The sequence below is a fragment of the Pelmatolapia mariae genome, linkage group LG20 (assembly GCF_036321145.2).
Source record: "Pelmatolapia mariae isolate MD_Pm_ZW linkage group LG20, Pm_UMD_F_2, whole genome shotgun sequence".
NCBI lineage: Eukaryota > Metazoa > Chordata > Actinopteri > Cichliformes > Cichlidae > Pelmatolapia > Pelmatolapia mariae.
In genome coordinates this window covers 33,099,368-33,119,734 of record NC_086244.1, presented here as the reverse complement: position 1 = coordinate 33,119,734, position 20,367 = coordinate 33,099,368, and the positions used below count along the sequence as shown (strand labels likewise).

The 20,367-nt window shown below is 39.5% G+C and overlaps 2 protein-coding genes across 3 annotated transcripts in view; one reads left to right on the top strand and one right to left on the bottom strand.

Annotated features, from left to right (window-relative positions):
* The window catches only part of cep104 (centrosomal protein 104), a 44,289-nt gene extending 29,282 nt beyond the window's left edge, over positions 1-15,007 (bottom strand). For both annotated transcript variants that reach the window (XM_063463616.1, XM_063463617.1), the window contains exons 1-10: positions 14,912-15,007; positions 11,471-11,597; positions 11,031-11,204; positions 10,043-10,181; positions 8,816-8,878; positions 6,295-6,371; positions 5,772-5,940; positions 3,037-3,192; positions 2,660-2,887; positions 1,611-1,826 (exon numbers count right to left, since the gene is read on the bottom strand). In XM_063463616.1, the coding sequence (XP_063319686.1) occupies positions 1,611-1,826; positions 2,660-2,887; positions 3,037-3,192; positions 5,772-5,940; positions 6,295-6,371; positions 8,816-8,878; positions 10,043-10,181; positions 11,031-11,204; positions 11,471-11,583 (1,335 nt within the window). In that variant the 5' untranslated portion in view covers positions 11,584-11,597; positions 14,912-15,007. The remainder of the gene's footprint in view (positions 1-1,610; positions 1,827-2,659; positions 2,888-3,036; positions 3,193-5,771; positions 5,941-6,294; positions 6,372-8,815; positions 8,879-10,042; positions 10,182-11,030; positions 11,205-11,470; positions 11,598-14,911) is intronic.
* A 451-nt stretch (positions 15,008-15,458) lies between these two features.
* lrrc47 (leucine rich repeat containing 47) lies at positions 15,459-20,182 on the top strand. The gene is made up of 7 exons (XM_063463618.1): positions 15,459-16,056; positions 16,408-16,869; positions 16,971-17,087; positions 17,171-17,286; positions 17,738-17,840; positions 18,078-18,167; positions 19,717-20,182. The coding sequence occupies exons 1-7, from the start codon at positions 15,487-15,489 to the stop codon at positions 19,936-19,938; spliced, it is 1,680 nt and encodes a 559-aa protein (XP_063319688.1). The 5' UTR covers positions 15,459-15,486; the 3' UTR covers positions 19,939-20,182.
* Positions 20,183-20,367: the final 185 nt, after the last annotated feature.

The window sequence follows — 20,367 nt, the reverse complement described above, 5'->3', positions numbered from 1 at the left end:
CTCAAAACGTAGCCATCGCTGTCCTCTTTCATCCAATGTGTTTACTATTGTAGTAGGTGTTATGGTTCTTTCATAAATGTCACCAATGCACAGCCTACTCCCTCCAACTCCTCCATAGACTCTAATGTTAAAATGGCTCAGAAGGTTCGTTTGAAAACCAGAAGTACAGGCTGTCTTTACACTGTCACCACGTCCATATAATAAACTCCACAAGCATGAAAACTGAGAATTAGGTAGACTAGACATTGCTGGCGCTCACGGTGAAAGAATTTTGTCAATAGGACCTGTACTTTTCATTTGGGAGCGATTTGTTTCGACCTGACTTTTCTGTTCATTTTAAGCAGCAAAAGTGAGGTGCATGTCTGTGTGCGTGTGTACTGAGCCATTGGGTGCAGTCACTATAGCAACCAGGCTCACACCTGCCTGCCTAACGAGCTCTGTCTCTCACTGTGCCAAGATTCATCTTAAACACTTCTCTTTAAACTGCTGCTGTGTCCACAGTGTTTGCTCTACAGCCATCATTTTACCCTCAAAACGTCGCCATCGTTCTTCTCTTTCCAACACCGTGTCTTTCAAAGCTCATAGATACAAACTTTTTAAACTGTGTGGATCCAAGTGGAGGGTTCACATTTTAGTCATTCAGTTATTCAACGCATATGAACTTTTAATATTCATTCAGAGGTTTTTTGACTCTGAATTTTCCTTTCTCATTTTTATTGAAAAACCTTTCAGCTATTTTCCAACTTCTTCTCTGTGGATTTTAGCTTTTAGCAGTTCAGCACTTTTGTTTTCAGGCGACAATTTCTGTATTTTTCATGTCATTCAAAATTTTTAACTTAAATTCAGCAATTAATTCATTTCAGTGCATACATTCAGATTCAAGCATTCACACTGCAGTTTCTTCAGAAAATGCACTTTCTAGTTATAGTTAGCGTGCTAATAGCATCTGTATAAAATAGGCTATTTAAGTGTTTTCAAAAGAGTTCAAAATTTGTTTCTCCTATAATACTTTTTTTTTTTTAACTCGAAGAGTACTTACATTATCCAGTGTTAAAAATAAGCCAACAGTTAGTTGAGTTTTCTCTCAAATATACATTGAAATCTCTCTGACTGGGCTACTTACAAAACTGACTAAATACTAAAAGCTGACAGGTTTATTTTTGCACAGACAGTAAGAGAGTAAAGTACTCCAGTGACATAAAATAAGACAACGCTCTGGGTTCGTTTTTCTTCTCAGTTTTTGAAATACACTATGACTTTAACTGACTTCATACACCCACTATGACCCTGGAACTGGCTTAAAAACAACCGGAAAAAACACAATAACAATAATAATTACTTTTTTTAAACTACTTTTGTTCATTTCGGTATGTACCCAAGGACAATATCCTTTTTTTTTGTTGCCAATATTGTTGAAAACAGAAGCAACTGATTTGTGTCAAAAAAAGGTCAATGCCTTTGCTACACAAAGAGAAATTGTGCTTATGAGTGTAATCACTCCCAGAGGCCCACTGAGATCCTGACATGTAGAAATATAAACACAGCGGAAAGTTAACAGCTATCGTTGGCTTAGCTGGCCGTTTGTTTCACACATGTTTATGTTTTCTTACCAGGCTTTCTCCAAAGACCTCTATTGGAAGACCAGCCTCTCTCAGCACCTTCTCTGTCAGGGGTTCTGGTTCTCCACTCATTTCAGTGCTCTGTGGAGTCCTTTGCACTTCTGATATCGGGGAGTGCTCCTCCGCAGGGCTCTGAGTGGCCTCCAGTGGCTGATCTTTCCTCTGAAGGGCTGGCAGCGGCCTCTCGTCGTAAGGCACACTGGTAACCTGTCACCAGAAAAAAGCAGAAACTGAAAAAATACTGACACCACATGCAATATAATGTATATCATATTTTCTTACTACGGCGGTTTGATTTTGGTATACTGTTTAATGTCTCAGCATCCAAAATTAGAGACAGAAAGTTTAGAGATGGAAAGTTTAGAGAAAACTGATCTGCATTTTCCCTCCTGAGAAATACTTTTGAAAAATTGATTACCTCTGCTCTTTCACTAACTCTCACTAACATTCGACTAGTGAAAAGGTCAATCATTCAACATAAGGATGACAATGAATATTGAACCCTCTCTGTTCAAGCCAAACTTCCAGCCAGCCGAGCAGAGTACTGTCTCCGGTGCCCCTGGGCCAACTGGCACACTGCTGCCTAGTGCAAGGCTCAAAGCCCTGCCTTGAGGCCAGGTTGGGAGCCGCTGCAGTCAGCCAACTGTTGCACACTTTTAATTAAATAGTGAAACCTAAACCTGCACTAGGGCTAGTCTTAGTAGGTGGTGAGTAAAGCACAAAGGACCCCACTGGTCATAATCTCCTTGTGTGCCCTGGGTTTCAACACTACACAGGAGACTTTTTCTTAAGGTGCTTTCCTATTATTATTTTTTTATAATAACACAGGAGTTGATGGAATTCAGAACAATGTGCACAACTGGAGCAATAAAAAAAATCTCTGTGTTTATAATCAGTGAAGAGTCTATCTAGTCATGTCTAAATAAGCACTGCTTATTTAGAAAAACTGTTGTTTTGATTATAAAGTATGTTGAAGATGGACACGTTTCATGCATTATTTCTATAATATCTAAACACATTTGATACAGGAAGATGCTTACATCGATTTTGAGTACAGCAGCAGGCGTACAAGGTGTGTCAGGTTGGCTGCTCAGGTTGGATGTGGTAGATTCTTTAGCTAATTGTTGGTTTTTATGAATGTTTGGATTTTTCCCTTTGCTGATTGTGTCTGTGGATACAAGAGGCTTGGTATAGACTGAAGAACGACCTGGAGAAGACAGAACAGGAGGAGAGTGCTGGGCCAGGGTTGATTCTGCTGCCCTCGTGACCTGGTGACATGGAAAGATGGAATAACAGAGATCATTTTAGATCAAAAGAGCCATGAATAAAGCAAGATTTCCCCCGCATATTTTCTCCATCTTTTACAAAACCATAACAGCCCACCTCGCTGTTACCAAACCAGTAGCTGTTGACATACCATTGTCATATCCAGCAGGTTGTGTACTTCCAGCTGCTGGTACACACTCTTCCTGTACTCCTCCATCAGCTCCTTCTTCTTTTTGGCCAGATCATAGTCTTCCTTTTCAATCGCACATCGCTTCTCCACATCGTATCTAGCCAAACGCTCCCCGACCTGGAAGTGCCAAGAATATGGAGGTAAAAGCAGCCCTGCAGCTACACTGTGACTCTACACTACAAGCTTGAACAGATGAGAACAATTTACGAGATAAGATTTATGTCAATTTGTACCTTTAGTGACTGCAAGTCTATGTACTGTTTGCTGCGTGCTGTTTTTTTCTTCTTTTCCTACCTCTCCTGACAGTTCAAATTATAATTTTCCATCTTGTAAAGCTGCGCTACTGGTGAGAGATTTACTACACTTCAAATCATAACCCATTATTAAAAAGAATATGCATTTAGTGTTGAGGAGGCTATGGGTCTTTATTTATTTGTTTATTTAATTTACATGTTCTTTATTGGAACAGGACCACTGTAATCACAAAAGTAGTAAGCAGGGACCTAACTGGACAGAGCATGACGTGATGAATTCACTAAAAAAATCACCAGTGTTGTTCTCTCATGCATACAAGTAACACACAATATAAGCACTTTACATTATGGAGTTAGCAGGTTAAACACACTTTTATTCCTTCTGATTTCTCAGTTAATAAAACTCAATGCTAAATATCCAAAAGAAAAGAGAAAGTCAAAGAAACACTTTTTAATCAGCAAGTTACAGCATCAAGCCTCTTAAAATCTGTTATATTGATCTGGTCAGTTAAGTAGCAGAAGGGGTTGTTAAACAGTTGCAGCAGCTTTGGGCTTATTGAAATGAACAACAGGTTCAGTGGAGGGGTAACAATGAGACAACCCCCAGAACAGGAATTGTTTTACAGGTGAAAGCCACCGACATTTTTTTCCTCCTCATCTTTTCTGACTATTTTTTCACTACATTTGCATTTGGCCAGGGTCAGTGCCACTCGTGGTAGCATGAGGAAATACTTGGACCCTATTTTTGATGTCCCTATGTTGCACAGGTAGTCCAGCTCCTCCAGGATGGCACAGCAGCACATGGCATTTGTTTGCTGTGTCTCCCAGCACGGTCTCAGAAGCAGTCTGGAGATTACAGGAGAAAGAGCTGTACAGGACTGTAGAAGGTCCTTCACCCATCAGCATGACTGATATCTGCTCCTTTGTGCAAGAAGGAACATGATGAGCACTACCAGAGCTATACAAATAACCTCCAGCAGGCCACTGGTGTGAATGTCGCTGACTAAACAATCAGAAACAGGCATGATGAGAGAAGCCTTAGAGAACAATATGCTGCCTGTAACATCGTTCAACATGAGGGGTTTGGTAGTAGATCAGTGACCATCTGTGGAGGTATATCCATGGAGGGACGCACAACCTTCTACAGGCTAGACAGCGGCACCCTGACTGCCATTAAGTACCAAGATGTCTGTTGACAGATGGCAGTACAACAATGCCTAGTGTCATGTGGTGAGATCATGTAGGAAGTTCCTGTAGGATGAAGGAATTGATAGCATTGACTTGTTTGACCTAAATTCAATAGAACACCTCTGGAACATTATATTTTGGTCCATCTGCTGCCACCAAGTTGCACTGAAGGCTGTCCAGAAGCTCAGTGTTGCCCTGGTCGGGACTGAGAGGAGTTCTCCAAGGACAGCAAGCGCTGTCTCATTAGGAGTATGCCCTGATGTTGTTAGGTTTACATGCAAGCAGGTGGGGACCACACAACCTATTTAGTACCATTTTGAGCTGCTGCAATGAAATTTGAACTAGCCCACCACATGTTTTTTCACTTTGATTTTAGGGGTGTCTTTGAATTCAGTCCTCTGTAGGTAGATAATTTTCATTCCCATCAAAAAATGTGGCCTCCATTCATCCCCAGCTCGTTACCCACTCCATGTCAGTTTAGACATCTCACATGAGTTTTCCCATAGAGATCTGATGTGTTTTCTCAGCATTTCTTTGAGCAGTGTATAATTTGACTGTCCAACGTGAAAGAAATACAGCAAGCCAAAACCTTCTCTTGTCTTCGTCTTGTATGTCCCTGCGTTTGTCAGATATTATGTGACATCATAAACCATTCTCTGACATCCTGAGGGTGTGATGACAAGGGATTTACAGGATGACTACCTTGGCAACCACTTTGTCAATGATGCTTTTATGCCATGCTAACAAGGTGTCTGAGTGGGTGTGTATGTTATCCAGTTACAGAATGGCTTGCGGTTGGAGGTGGGAGAGAAAATATCCAAGTTATCCCTCACTCCCTCGCTGCAGCTGTCGAGCTTATTAAGAATTCATGGTCTGCATGGTAACGTTTTAGACAAAGGAGGTCTGCAACAGGAATCTGAACAATGTTTAACAACTCCTGTTACAAACAGTAGTGAAATAAATCTAGATATCTGTGAAAAAAGTGGTGCAAGTGAGTCCACAATTAAACTAAATTCCAGCAATACAGTTGTTGGAATTTTCTGGGAAAGCCTGTTGTTGGAAATAGATGCATGAAGTAAGGCGGGGCATTAACATATATTTGCTTGTCCATCTTTACATCTGTCTCTTCATATACTATGTGTGTGCTACAACAAAGACTTATTGCCCAAATTTACACTACTATTCGAATGCCATAGCTCACTGTACAGTACCTATTTATTAGAACCATGATCTAATTCCTAGCAGCTACAGTACCTTTTGAAGGTCAGCAATAGCCTGCTTTAAATTCTTGGCTTCCTCATATTTCTCTTGCCGGACCATCTCTTGCTTCTTTTGGTCCAGGAGACGAATGATGTGGGCAACTTCGGGGTCCTGGTACATATCAAAGGCCAGATCGTCCAAGGGGGAAATGGACTCACATTTGCTGAGTTGAAAACAGGACAGACAGACAACAAACATTGGAGAAATTAATTATATGGCTTGACACACCTGTCTTGTTGAAGCCGAGATCATTGCAGTGTATTATCTCTTAATTGTGCAATTCTTCACCAGCCCCCAAGGGATGCTTCACCTCTAGGTGAAACATCCCTTGGGGGTACATATTAAAAAAACATATATTTCAAAAAGTGTTTTTTCCCTGTACTGGCCACCACCTGCATCATCTACCAATGCACGTGACCTTCAGTTCCTGATTGGTTGTCTTCCAGACTAAATGGCTTTGTTACACAATGTTATTGTCACAAGAAAAAGAAACCAGGGTTCAATGACTTAGCCTCACCCCATGAAGGTCGACTCCAAGGCAGCCTCCAGCTGGGTACTGTTGAGGTAGTGTTCGATCAGCTGCTCTCTGCTTGGCTGGGGGTAAACAGATGGACAAATTATACACACGTGCGTACTGTGTTGAGGAAGACATGACTTTTAATCCCACTGGCTTATCCTAAAACTAATGATCCCTCTGCATCTTTAAAATGTGTTGATCAAACAAAAGTACTGCACCAGCAACCACCTGGATCTTACAATGGTATTAAGATAAGAACATTAACTCACTCAAACACACACAAACTTAATAGTAAAGAAGACAGACTTTTTCACAGAATATTGTTCCTTCACAGTAATGTGTAAGAACAGTCATACCATGTTGCTCTTATGCTATCAATAAGAAAAATACTGCAAGAGAAAAAGACACACATTTGTGTTTTTATATGTCATTACACATTTTTCTTAGTCTTTGCATGATTTATGTTTAGAATAGAGATTATTTTTGGTCATATTTTTTGGTTTCGTGGGGCACCAAATGTTTTGTTTGGATTGTAGGCCGGTCCAGACTCTTTTAGTGCAGAGACATGCTCTTGTAACAGTATGTCTCTGTATCATTGTCTTGCTGAAATACGCAAGGCCTTCCCAGAAAAAGATGCCATTTTATTCAGAGCATACGCTGCTCTATAACCTGAGACAATGGTAGCGTTTCTAGATCATGTTCACGTATGGCGCCTTCTTTGCATAACAAAGCTTTAACCTGCACTTGTGGATTTCTCCGTGAGCTGTGTCCACAGACAGGGATTTCTGGAAGTGTATTTAAGCCCATGCAACAATTTCCACGACAGCATCACATCGGCTTTTAAGCCTCGTCCCTTCTACACAGCATTCTTGAAAATTTCTGATGATATTAAGTCTTCATAATTTAACATTGAGGAACATTATTCCACAATTTCTAAACACAGTTTTCTACAGATTTGTGAAAATGTGGCTCTCTGATGTTCTTTTTTTACCCAATCATGTTAATGACCAGTTAACATAATTAGCTGCAAAATGTTTTTACAGCTTTAATTTGCAAGTATCACTTAAAAGAAACCTTTTGTTTCTCCCGTTCCAACTTTGAGACGTGCTGCAGCCATCAAACTGAAGATGTAGGTTTTTTTGTTTGTTTTTAAAGTTAAATCTTTTATATATACCGTTGTGAATAAAACATGGCTTTATGAGATTTGCCAACCATTGCATTCAGTTTTTATTTACATCTAACATACATCAGTTACTAACATTTATTTTCTACTGGGAAAAAATAAGTTAAACCAAATGAATTTTGATATTTTTTATGACACTTTGCACAACCAAAAGCACAGGTAAAAAAAAGAAACAAAAAAAGACATACAGACAAATATGGTTTTGTATTGTAAATGTTCGCTCATTGATACACTTGTATAGCGCAGTGGGACCACTGCATAAAGCATAGCCATTGTTAATATTATTAGTAATATGTGGTAAAGGTCTTTTAAAATGCACATTCTAAAAAAAACTAACAGAAAAATGGCAACGGTGAGTTTCAAAGGTTAAAGTTAAAGAAGTTGTCATTAAACTGATCATTGTAGTTGACGAGCTGCTGTGATTTTTTTTTCCTTTTCACAATTTGGATTGCTAACAATTTAAAGCAGCCAAAAGTTAAGCTTTTTCTCTGTATTCACACCACAGTGTCCCTTCCATAACTTCCACCCATAAGGCAGATATAGGAGAACAAGATCTAGCCGACCCTCTAGGCAAGATCACTGCTGTGATGGAAGTGCTCAGAGTCGGATTAGTGGACCAACAATGCAAAGCTTGTTCACTGGAATCTGTGCGACAGTGTGTCCATGTTTTTCCATGTCTGTGTTTGTGCGTGTGTGTGTGTGTGTGTGTTTTAAGGTGCTCTCACTCCTCCAGGAGCTGTCCATCTGCAGGACTATCTGATTACACTGACTAACTAAAGGCCTCCTGTTTGATTACATACTGCCCTCCCTTTGTGTCTCATTACTAGATGCCTGACACATATATACAAACCTACGCACACACGCACACACGCACACACACACCACTTAGGTAAACACGGGTGCATCCACCACATATAATCACATAGCACAGTAACAACATAAAATACTTCATTTGAAGATAAAGTGACTCAACAACTCCAATCCAATTATATTGAGTTGATGTTTATTAAATTAATAAGTAAATATAAGTAAGTCTGCACAGATTAAAACAATAAAAAGAGGGGAAAACTGAAGCTTTGAAACCCAGTTTATTGTTTAATGATGTTCTGTGAATGATAAATGAACGCAGACAACATGTGAGGAATACTTGACAAGTTCTGTTTGACAGACATGTTCATATCTGTGGTTGGTTCAGCGTACGTGGACACATGATAAGAAATGAATCCTTCTCTGAGTGACTGTGACTGAATGTGACTGAATCACAGCACAACATTGCCACCTACTGCTGAGGGGATAAACATAAGTGAAGGGTGATATGTGAGGAGAGTGCTCACTTACTATTGTGTTAAAAGCATTGCCATCCAAAGTATCTCCCAGAACATTAATGGCAACCAAACCAACCTGAAATCATTAAAAGAAGATGATGATGGTGAGCGAACTAAAGTAAGTAAATCAAAAAGTAAAGGAAATAATTCAAAACAAAAACAATAAATAAATATAATAAATGATAAGTAAGCGTGAAGCAAATAGAGGACCCATCTAATTACAGTTAAAGGTGCAAAACTTCAGATAGTTATTATTTACTGTAATTAATGTTTATTTTAAGCCTGTTGGCTCAAGACCAACTTAAAAAAAATGGTATACATCAAGTGCTTATGTTTCTGCTAGAGAAAACAGGCCTGAGCAAATGCACATCTCTCTTTGGTACGTTTGTTAAAAAACTAATTTCTATCTGTTTGTGGAAATAATTGAAACTGCAAACAAAATCCAATATATCTGGGTTCATATAACACTAAAAGGGCCAAAAATAGGCTAATTTAAAATCTGCAACCAGAAAATGCCCTCTGACAGATTATCTATGGTATTGAATTTAGCCTGGTACACAGACACCAACGGACCCAAGCACAGAGAAGACCCGCCCTCCGTTAGGAATGTGTGGGGGTTCTGATAGGATGTGTCCTGCGATGACACAGCAAGGCACAGAAACTTTAAGGTGTCGGGTTAAGGCTGACCCAAACCTAGAAGAAAACATGCCCATAATTTCTGGTGTGTGGGAGTGGTACCCTTTTCTTTGTCCAATGGCTGAAGGACACATCCATGGTGCCATGTAAAATTACTTGAACCTTTGAAGGATTAATAATAAATTTTCACAACTTTGCGTTTATTCGTCTTCACTCATAAGAAAAATGTACCCGACATATAACACCCCATATTTCCTGTTTTTAATGACACTAGCAGTTCAAAGTTCAATAAATAACGAAGGAGAGCTGTAGGAGTTCAAGGTAAATAAAATCATTATAATAATGTAAATTCTATAGATTTTTTTAGAAAACAGGTTTCTTTGGGGATAGCATAAGAAGAAAACAAAATGATTCAATCGGGCTCTTCTCCACTAATGTAAATGCACATAAAGCTTGTGAAGTATAGAATATAATTGACAACATGATTACAGCAAATTAATTCTCTGCATAAATAAGAAAAAAATGCAAGCCTTAACCTTCTCAGACCAGACTACCCTTAAATAACTCAGTGGCCACAGTGCATTGTTATCATGTAACAGAGTACCTGATTATAGTGATTGTAACGGTTGCCATAGTTTCTGTGGAAGGTTATTCTCAGATATGTTCCAACGGCATCTACATGGACTGACTTCAGTTCCCGAGCTTTGAAGCCTGTCTTCTCATTGTCCGACAAAGACACATACCTATGTGAAAGTAAAGTTTTGTTAGTCTGGGTCAAAATTCCTTCTAAGATACACACACACTGGACAGTCTGGACTTTGTTTACACTTAATCACTTTAAGCATATTTGCACTGCACAAGACACCTACAATGTGGTTTGCACAACACTGGACATTATATTTCTTCATTTCCATTTAATACTTGTACAGCTGCTGTTATTGTATATATATTATATTTCTTCATACATTCTTATATATTTCTATACTGTGTATTGTGTATTTTGCTGTACAGTTATTTTATTTTAAACTTTAATTCATATATATTTTATCTTATTCTTTCCCAGTTAAATTTGCCCTTCATTCTAATTTGTGTTGTACAGTTCTTTTATTTTCAACAAACTCATATATATATTTTATTTTATTCCTTCCTAGTTAAATTTACCCTTTTTAATTTTCATATTTATTTCCTATCTTATTCATAGCCTTTTCTTTTTTTCTTTAGGTCACGAGCAGTTGTATAAGCATTTCACTGCATATCGTACTGTGTATGACTGTGTATGTGACAAATAAAATTTGAATTTGATTTGATTTGATTTGAATTTGATTTGATTTGAATTTGATTGATGTAAATGACATGACGTGATTATATGCTATCTAGATAGTGCATGTCTCAGTGTGGTAATTCTATATATTCAACAGAAGTGAACAGCTAGTCTGCAGAATAAGACCGAACCACAGAGCAAGCCTGCATCTATCCTGTTTCTGGTATGTTAGGTTAATAAAAAAAATGGATCCCAAATGAAATGATTCATATCAACCTAACGTCCAACAAAAGGGTGTGGAAATTAAGCCTGGCCAAGTCTGCAGTCTCACCCAAGTCTGCGAAGCTGCCTGGAGAACCCTGGAGAGCTCGTTTCAGGAAGAGTGTCACCAATATAGAACTCAACCTTGGTTGGGATCATGTACTGATGAGCCAATAGCTGCAGCTTCCTTACCCTACTTCTTTCAACCAGCTGGAGCGTGATGTGCTGAGGGTAGGAGCACAGCCTGCAGTAAAAGTGATCAACACATGTTTCTTTAAGTTGAAAAGTAAAAAAACTTAGAAGTCACAAGAAAAATGGCAAGGGGTACAGCCTTTGAGTACTAGATGCTGGCCTTCAGTTTTACAGGAAATTTCCGTTTGACTACATTCTGGTAACGACCAGTGTTGAAATTTTCCATCTTACAGATGAAGTAAACGTGTCTTATGCCTTTATTCTGATTAAAAAACTTGCCAGAAAAAAGTTTAACCTTTATGGTATTTTTTATGGTACCTGCTGGATCTCCAGCCGTTGACTGTTGGTGCATGCACCATGAGCTCCTTAGCACTAAAGTTGTCCTCATGACTGGAAGAGCTGACCACAGTGAATCCTATCTTCCTGGGCATTCCTCTGTTGGACACTGATAAAACAAACAAAAAAAGAAAGTGTTATTATATATACATATATGTCCTACACCTGGGTGTGTCTGCCCTGCCTTTTGCCCGTGCAACTGGGATAGGTTCCAAGCTCTCCAAAGTATCCTGCAAGCAGCATGGACATACTTTGTGAGTGGCGCAGAAAACCCCTTCATGCTGCCTGGAATAAGTTTAGGTTGGGTAGGGGTTAACTGGTTTTCATGTTAGCTGGTGGAGCTTGTTTACACTCTCCACTCTGCGTTTTACAGATGCTGCAACCACAAATTTCAGAAAACAATACAAATTATACAAATTAAAAAAATATTTGAATACATTTAAAATAAAAAAGCCCACTGATTGGGCTCATATATATTTGTTTTTGTGACTTAAATCACAAGGGAACACTTATCCCTTGACACCACCGATCACCTTGATCAAAACATGTACATATTATATGCATGCATCGTGTCAGCTGTTTAACACCTGTTAATGTTAATTGATGATCTTCATAGGCAATTGAAATTCGTACCTGTGTACTTCCATTTTATAATTCCCAGAAAGGCACCTTTGTTAATAAATTAGTGTCTTCCTTCCTATACGGGCTGTTGAGATTGTGACGATTTAAGAAACATGCCTGTGTTAACTGCTAGGATCGTGAGTTTGAAACTGAAAATCAAAGGGGTTATGTCGAATGTTGTCAGTATGTTTGCCCCACAGGTTGGATGTTAGTTATGACATGGTGTCAGCTGGATTGACAGATGAGGTCAGGCAGGAGTTTCTGTGGGCTATGATGTTTGCAGACACTGATCTGCAGTATAAATAGGGAGCAGGTAGAAGAGAGTCTGAAGATGTGGAGGTATGTACTGGAGAGAAGAGAGTGCAAGCAGAGATGTGGAGAGGAGTGTCAGGGATGATATCTGACTGAGGGACAGCAGCTTGAGTGAAAGGGAGGATTAACAAAATTGTAGTTGAACCTGCTATGATGTACGATTTGAAGACAGCACTAACAAAAAGACAGAAAGCTGAGCCAGCTCAGATTTGAAGACGCTAACATTTTGACTGGGAGTGAGCAGAATGGACAGGATTAGGAGTGAGTACATCAGAGGGACACCTTGGCTTGAGGGATTTGGAGACAGTCAGAGAGGCAAGACTGGGATGGTTTGGACATATGAGGAGAGATACTGGGTAAATTGGACAAAGGATGTTGAAGACAGAGTGGTCAGGCAGGAGGACAAGAGAAAAACAACATCACTCCTTCACTACATCCATGAACGGATGTAGTGAAGGAGGATAAGCAGAGGGTTTTTGTGACAGAGGAGGATACTAGGAATGAGATGGAGACAGATGATCCCCTAAAGGTGGCAGCCAAAAGAATAAGACTTTGTTCATTTGTGATGTCACATCTTAACACAGACATTTATTTACTTAGTGTATTATAGCACACTTCAATAGATTGTATTAAAAAAAACAAATGTTCTTCATCTTTCATCAGTTATCATCAGCTGCAGCATTTGTTGATCTTACATGTATCCTGACTTATTCAATTTAAAACTGACAGACGTGATTTAAGGGAAGAAGCAGTGGGTGCTGTTGCGATGAGTAGTGTATCAGTCTCAAAATCCAAACATGCCAAAAGATTACCAAGCAACGAGGATGGCATTGTTTTTCTTTCCCAGCAGGCTGTGATAAGAAGTGCTTTTTATTTCAGGAAATAACATGATCATCTAGTCAGCAGATGTCCTGTCTCATTCTTTCGGGTGTGTCAGCATATAAATACATGCAGTGTTGGGTTTAGAGGACTTGCAATTGACTGGTGTTTTAAAATGCAGCTGAAGTGCAAGCATACTGGGCGTTAGAGTACCATTGAGTGCCTTTGGTTATTGTTTGTTTAATGTATTTTGCTGTGCCAGTCATTGTCTGCTGTGTATCTCTGCAAACAGCTCTTTATCAACAGATAACATGTTGGAACCTGTTATGTGTCGTGTTAGTTTGCAGCTTTGTGGGAGCTGAGTTATTTAACTGCTATTTACTGAAACATTTATTGTCCTGGATTTGTTCAGCATTACAATACTCCGTGATCTATTTGAATTCATTCAGTGATTATCAATATAAAATGACAGTAAATACATTTTCGTCTTCATAAGGTCATGTTTGTGGCTCACCATGTGGGCATGTTAGGCGAAGGTTAAGCTGGTAGCTATTTTGGCCAACACTTTGTATTATGTTTCAATTTCATTTTTTTTTTATTATTATTTAAGAAAAACCTTACTGGTGATTTAGATAGTTGAAAGGTAATGGTAACCAAACACACATCTTTTTAAATTTAAATTTTTTACTTGACACATTTGTAACTAGAATCTTTGAAATATTGCTAAACAACTGTTACACTCACTTAATAAGGGGTGTTTCACACATCATGTGACCCTCCTTAATGCACAAAATGATCCCTATGAATGCTGCCTACTCCAATCAGAACAAGCAAAAATGTACAAATGATAAAATTGTTATAAAAATCTATAAAGCGCATATAAATATGACAGTAAAACGCAACACTGTTGCAAATGCACACTAATGCTGCAGTATATCGTTTATCTGGCGATCGAGTGCACAGAAAGGCAAAATGTTTTTGCTTTTTTTAACTCACACTTATTATTTAATGCCGAGTTTATTTCTAACATGACGGCTGCACAATAAAGCTCTGAAACATTCTTTATTTTGTTGGCAGAGTGGTTAGCAGCAAACTAGAATCGGGCATAAATACACCGGCACATTTTCTGCATCACCAAATGAATAAATGCAGCAATGTGAAGCGCAGTTTGTACTGCTGTTAACTTTACAGCTGGGATTGATTCATAATAGTAAGGCACGACATATAAAACTTCTCCTAAAATAATAATAATAATCATCTATATCGAACTTAAACATGTTGCATATGTGTGTGTGTGTGTGTGTGTGTGAGAGAGCGAGCGAGAGAGAGGGTGGGGGGGGTAGAGTGACCTAACGAGGTTGTGTTTTCAGCATAAGTTACCACGGTGATTTAGGCAGATAGGTAGAACGCCATGTTCTTACTTTGAGCGCTACGTAGTTCGCTGCCTTTTTAATCTCACCTCGTAGTACAACCCTTTATGGGTACAAGCTAACCGTTAACTATCAGCCCACATACCGTAGCTAACTAAGGTAGTCTAACATCTATGTTTTCTAAAGGGATTTTGAAATCTGATAAATTTCCTGGTGACTATGTTTCTTTGCGTCCTACAACATTTTTCTACATTTTTGGTGTAAACAGCATTTTCCTGCGTTTACCTTAAAGGTATCTTACCACAAACATCACCGCAATGTTGACAGCCCGAAGCCCCATGTCATCTCCATAACCACCGCTGACAACAACCACTGCAGACATGCGCAGTCGTAAACGTCGCAGTCTAAATGTATTGTGGTCAGTGTAGTTTTATTAGCAGCATTGGCTAGCGACGTTTATCCTTTTAATTCGTCTTTTGCACGTTCTCTTGTATGTTTTTTGTGCGTATCTGGATACGGTAGGAATTTCAATAAATTCATAAACGTTTTGTATTGTGTTTTCAGAACAGCAATAATACGGCAACAATAATAAAGGAAGTTTGATCTCACCTTCAGAATAAAGGCATAAAGTAGCAGTAGCTTCAGGATTTGTTTTTCAAATATCTTAGCAATAACATGACGACAGCAAAGGCAATAAAATGCAAAAAAGACTAAAACACTCACTCTTCGCTTAATTTCTTAAAGCTACATTTTGATACATTTACTAGAGTTTCGTACACATGTCCATACGTGTATTTTTTTAAAAAGATATTCATTTAGTTTGAAAATTTTAAACGGAAGTTGTGAGCTTTAGCACACTTGCATCAATCTAGCAGCATGGATGACACGAAGAAATGGCCAGAAGTAGAAAAAGCAGCGACAGAGAAGAGGCGTGAGTTGGTTTTACAGGGGCCCGCTGTTGATAAGAGAATTTCCTCAAACGGGGGACTCGACTCCTCCATCTACTCTCTGACACTACTGAATTATCTGGAAGTTAGCCAGTGCCCCAGTCTGACAGAGATCCACGAGGATATCCGGCATCTGACAAACCTCCAGAGTCTCATCCTGTGCAGAAACAAGCTCGCATCCATCCCTAATGTCATCGGCAACCTCAAGTCTCTAAAGGTCCTAGACCTGTCAGTCAACAACCTTACAGTCTTACCAGAGGGGGTCACCCAGTTAAGGGAGCTGAACACGCTCAATGTGAGCTGTAACAACCTGGAGGTCCTGCCTGAGGGACTCTCTCAGTGCACCAAGCTCTCCTCCATCAACATCTCCAAGAATCGCGTCACCGGGTTTCCTGCTGACTTTTACTCTGAGAAACTGGACCTGCTCAGCACTGTGGTGGCCTCTGACAACTTAATCGAAGAGCTGAGTGGAGAGATTCACAAACTAGCTGCTCTGAAGGTGAACTCCATTCACAAAAATGTTGTTTTCCACCAATCAACAAGCGTAAACCTGCCTTAATTTAATTTTGCTCGACACATGGCTCACCACAATAGGAGCCATGTTCACCAGGGCAGGAAAGCTCTTAACATATGGTTTAAGATGGCTTTCAGTTTTTGCTAATATTATATGCTGGATAAACTGTCACTTTTTTAAACATGCTTTGTAAATAGAAGATCCTGTATGTGTGCCTGCTTGGTTGATGTAAAAGCTTAAATTATGTACACTTAAACTTCAGGGTACTTTTTTAGAGTGTGAGACTTCTGTGACACTCTGCCCTTGGTTTTGTCTTCCTCCTGCCCATCTTTGCAGGTCCTGGATCTCTCCAATAATAAGCTGAGAGAGATTCCCTCCGATCTGAGTGACTGCCCCAAGCTGAAGGAAATCAGCTTCAAAGGCAACAAGCTGAATGACAAGCGCCTGGAGAAGATGGTCAACGGGTGCCAGACCAAGTCAATCCTCGACTACCTGAGAGGAAAAGGAAGAGGCAGACAAGGGGAAGATAAAGGTGATGCTGATGGAGGACGCAGCACAGACAAGAAAAAAAGGCAGCAGCAGAGGAAGAAGAAGGAGAAGGCATCAGATGAGCAGGATGAGGAGGAAGAGCTGAACAAGATGGTGGTGAGGGTTCTCCATGTTTCAGATGCTCCCACGGCACTTACAGTCAAAGTGAGTGCAGAGGTGAAAGATGTGAGACCCTACCTGGTGTGCTGCATAGTCAGAGGTATGAACCTAAAGTCTGGGAACGCTCTCAAACGGTTTCTGATGGCTCAGGTAAGATCCAAAACCTCACTATGATATTAATTCGGCATCACATCTGACATACCTAAATATGTGGTATAGAGTCCAGAAAGAATAGCTTTTTGTTTTTCCAGACAAAACTTCATGATGACTTGTGTGGTAAGAGGACCATAGCAACCATTGCAACTCATGATGTGCAGCAGCTCAAAATTCCCCTTATGTATGATGTCAAACAACCTACCCAGCTCAAGGTACGAATGGCAGAGAAGTCTTGTTTGTTAAACACTCTTTTTTTAAAAAAGATTCCTAATTTCACATGTTTATTCACCATTAGATTGTTGCGCTGGGTCGGAAGGAGATGACCGCCGTCGAGCTTATAAGGCATCTTCATCTAGAGGCTGAAGAGCTGAGGAAGCAGAAGAAGAGGCAGAATGTTACAGGCCTCCACAAGTCAGTACTGCATGTGACCTTTCCACACAGCACCATCTTTGTTAACACTGGGTCAAAGATCTTCATTAGTCAGCCTCATAAAACCTTTGTGTTCAAGACCCGATCCAATTTTATGTACAAAAAACAATTTATGTAAAAAAATCCAAGGGACTGTTTGGATTAGAGGTGTGCGAGATGGTGTTTAAACACATGAGGGCAGTAGAGGTGTGTCAGACCACAGAATTGGTTTGAGTATTTTGGCCTTGAGCACTAAGTATTGTTCCGTTTAACAAAGTCAGGGGCAGTGCCAAGACTTCGGCTGAGGTTTCAGAAATAAATACCAGAACACCTAAAAATGAGTTTTAAGTTCTGCAAGGTTAATGGTTTTAATTGCAGACAGACCTCTCGCCTATTCTGTTGTCTCTGTCACCAGGCCAAACTGTTTTTTGTTCTTTTTGTGTTGTTTTTAAAGATACCTCCAGCTTCTGCAAGGAAAGCCACTCTATCCATGTCTAGTAGATGCAGAAGGTGACGTGATTTCATTCCCACCAATCACCAACAGTGAGAAAACCAAGGTGTGTACATGTGGATATTCTCCCCATCTTATATTAGTCATTTACATTGCTTTTACAGAATACAATGGATTTGATTTTTAGAGAAATAACAAGTCAGCTTGCATTCTGTCCTGATTTAACAAGACAGAATTAAAGCTCATCAGAGGTGCTTATCAGCTGATGTTCTGTGCATCATTATGCTGTTTTTGTGTCTTTTCGTGATCTGACAGAAATAATTACATGAGCTTTACTGTACAGATCAAGAAGACGACCAAAGAGTTGTTCGTGGAGGTCACGAGTGCGACCAGCCTGCAGACCTGTAAAGATGTTATGGATGCTCTGATTGTAGTAAGTGCACTGCCTTTTCTTTAGTGAATGATAATTTATCTCTGTATCACAACATGAGACAAGGATGCACAGTTCTGACTGTAATACTTGTTAGAGAGACCCTGAAGGAAAAACACTGCGAGGGTAATGCTACCGGTAAGGCCGGAATGGGGATTGAATCAGTACTGATGGTACACACGTCTGGTTTAGGAAATCTGTTTAACAGAATCAGTGTTTTTTGCAGTTTGCAAAGTCCACTAATTTTTTCTCCTGAGTGGTATTTCTAGGCCGTTAACACCTTGTCATGAGCGGTGCTGATAGACTGTTTGGAGGAAATGAAGAAACTTGAAGAAGAGAGCTCATAAAGGTGTTGCAACCTGTGAGCAGTGTACAAAGCCAGACTTTCTTAATTGTAGAACTGCTTAAATAAAAAAAGGAGTCTGTGTTGTGACATGAAGTGCTTTAAATTCCTAGCAGAGGTTTTTGAGTGGAATGAATCAAAGAAAACAGAGACGATCAGTGACATTAAGAAGTACCTTTACTTCTATGTGTGTGTGTGTCTGTGGAGCAGTTTTGTAGTGTTACACAGTATTTGCACCTTATAATTGGCGTTTTCTTACTACACACCTCGCAGAAGGATTGAAATTTTCCATGCTTAGGCTGATTATTTAATGTAAAGGCATTATAAAAAAAAATTATTAAATGAGAAATTTTCAGTGAGTGTTATGCAGCGCATCAAGTTACAGCCTTTTTCCACAATATACAAATTCGTTTTAATCAAAATTCTACATACAATATATAAAAATGGCAAATTGAAAAAAAAATGGTTGAAGTCCTTGCAAATCTTTTGAAAGTAAAAAAACCAAACAAAAATATAACGTGTATAAAAGAATTCACAGCCTCTTCTCAATACTTTGTTGAAGCACCTTTGGCAGAAATTACAGCCTCAAGTCTTTCTGAGTATGATGCTACAAGTTTAGGATACCTATAGTTTTTCTCATTATTCTTTGGGGAAACCTCTCAAGCTTCATCAGGGTTCAATGAGATGTTCAATCGGCCCCTCAAGGACATTCAGACTTGCCCCAGAATCACTTTATCTTGGTCGTTGTCCTTTTGGAAGATGAACTTTTGATCCAGTCTGAGGTCCAGAGTGCTCTGTAGCATGTTATCATCAAGGATGTCACTTACATTCCTGCATTCATCTTTCCCTCAACAATGACTAGTCTCTCAGTTCCTGCTACCAAAAAAAATCCCCACAGCGTTGGTGCTGCCACCACCATGCTGAACCACAGGTAGACTTCACTCCAGATGTAAAAACATCTGACAGATGCTCAGTGGGAACAGGATGCACCTGAGCTCAATTTTGAGTGTCATGGCAAAGGCTGTGAATACCAATGTGTTTTTATTTTTTATAAAGAATTTAAATCCAACCTTTTTCACTTTTACATTATGGGGTGTTTTGTGTAGACTTTTGAGGTGATCTGAGCTCTCTCTGTGGGACTTCTTGGTAAAATAACAATCAAAAAAATTGCATACACACATTTAACAGGCAGTTCATGTTTCTCTGCAGAAAATGGCAGAGTTGAACAAGTTCACAGCAGAGCATCAGGAAGAGGCGGGGTCAGATGGAGAAGGGGGTGGCCCACCAGTGCCTGCTGACAGCAGCGAGACCTCCAGCCAGCTGATCATCCAGCAGGTCCGAACGGTCGACCAGGACGGGAACCTGAAGGTGGTGTACCCGTCAAAGACAGATCTCTCCAACGACATGAACAACTTGACTATTATTTGGTAACAGTGCATTGGATTGAACCTCATGTTTGTACTCATTCACATGCTACGTGAAGTTATTTTAACAGTTTAAAGGATGGGGCTGTGTGAGCATTGAGGCTCATGTTTATGACTTTGACTTAAACGTGCTTCAAACATACAATAACAATGTCGAGCAATGGTTTATTTTGAAAAACTCTGACGTTGTTAATACATGTTGCTGATTCATGTAAAGCTTTTTGAACCATATGTAGGTAATTACTTTAATAAATCCATTTGCAAATTCAGCAATCATGCTGTGCATCTGTAGCATCATTTTTAAAACGGAGATAGCCATTCATGTGGAAATGGTGGTTGATTTTTAACTCGGGGTAGTCACTTTTTATTAGTGGCAGATTTTATTGGCTGTTTTCAGAATCCCTTTAAAAAAACAGCTTTTCAAGTAAGTAATTTC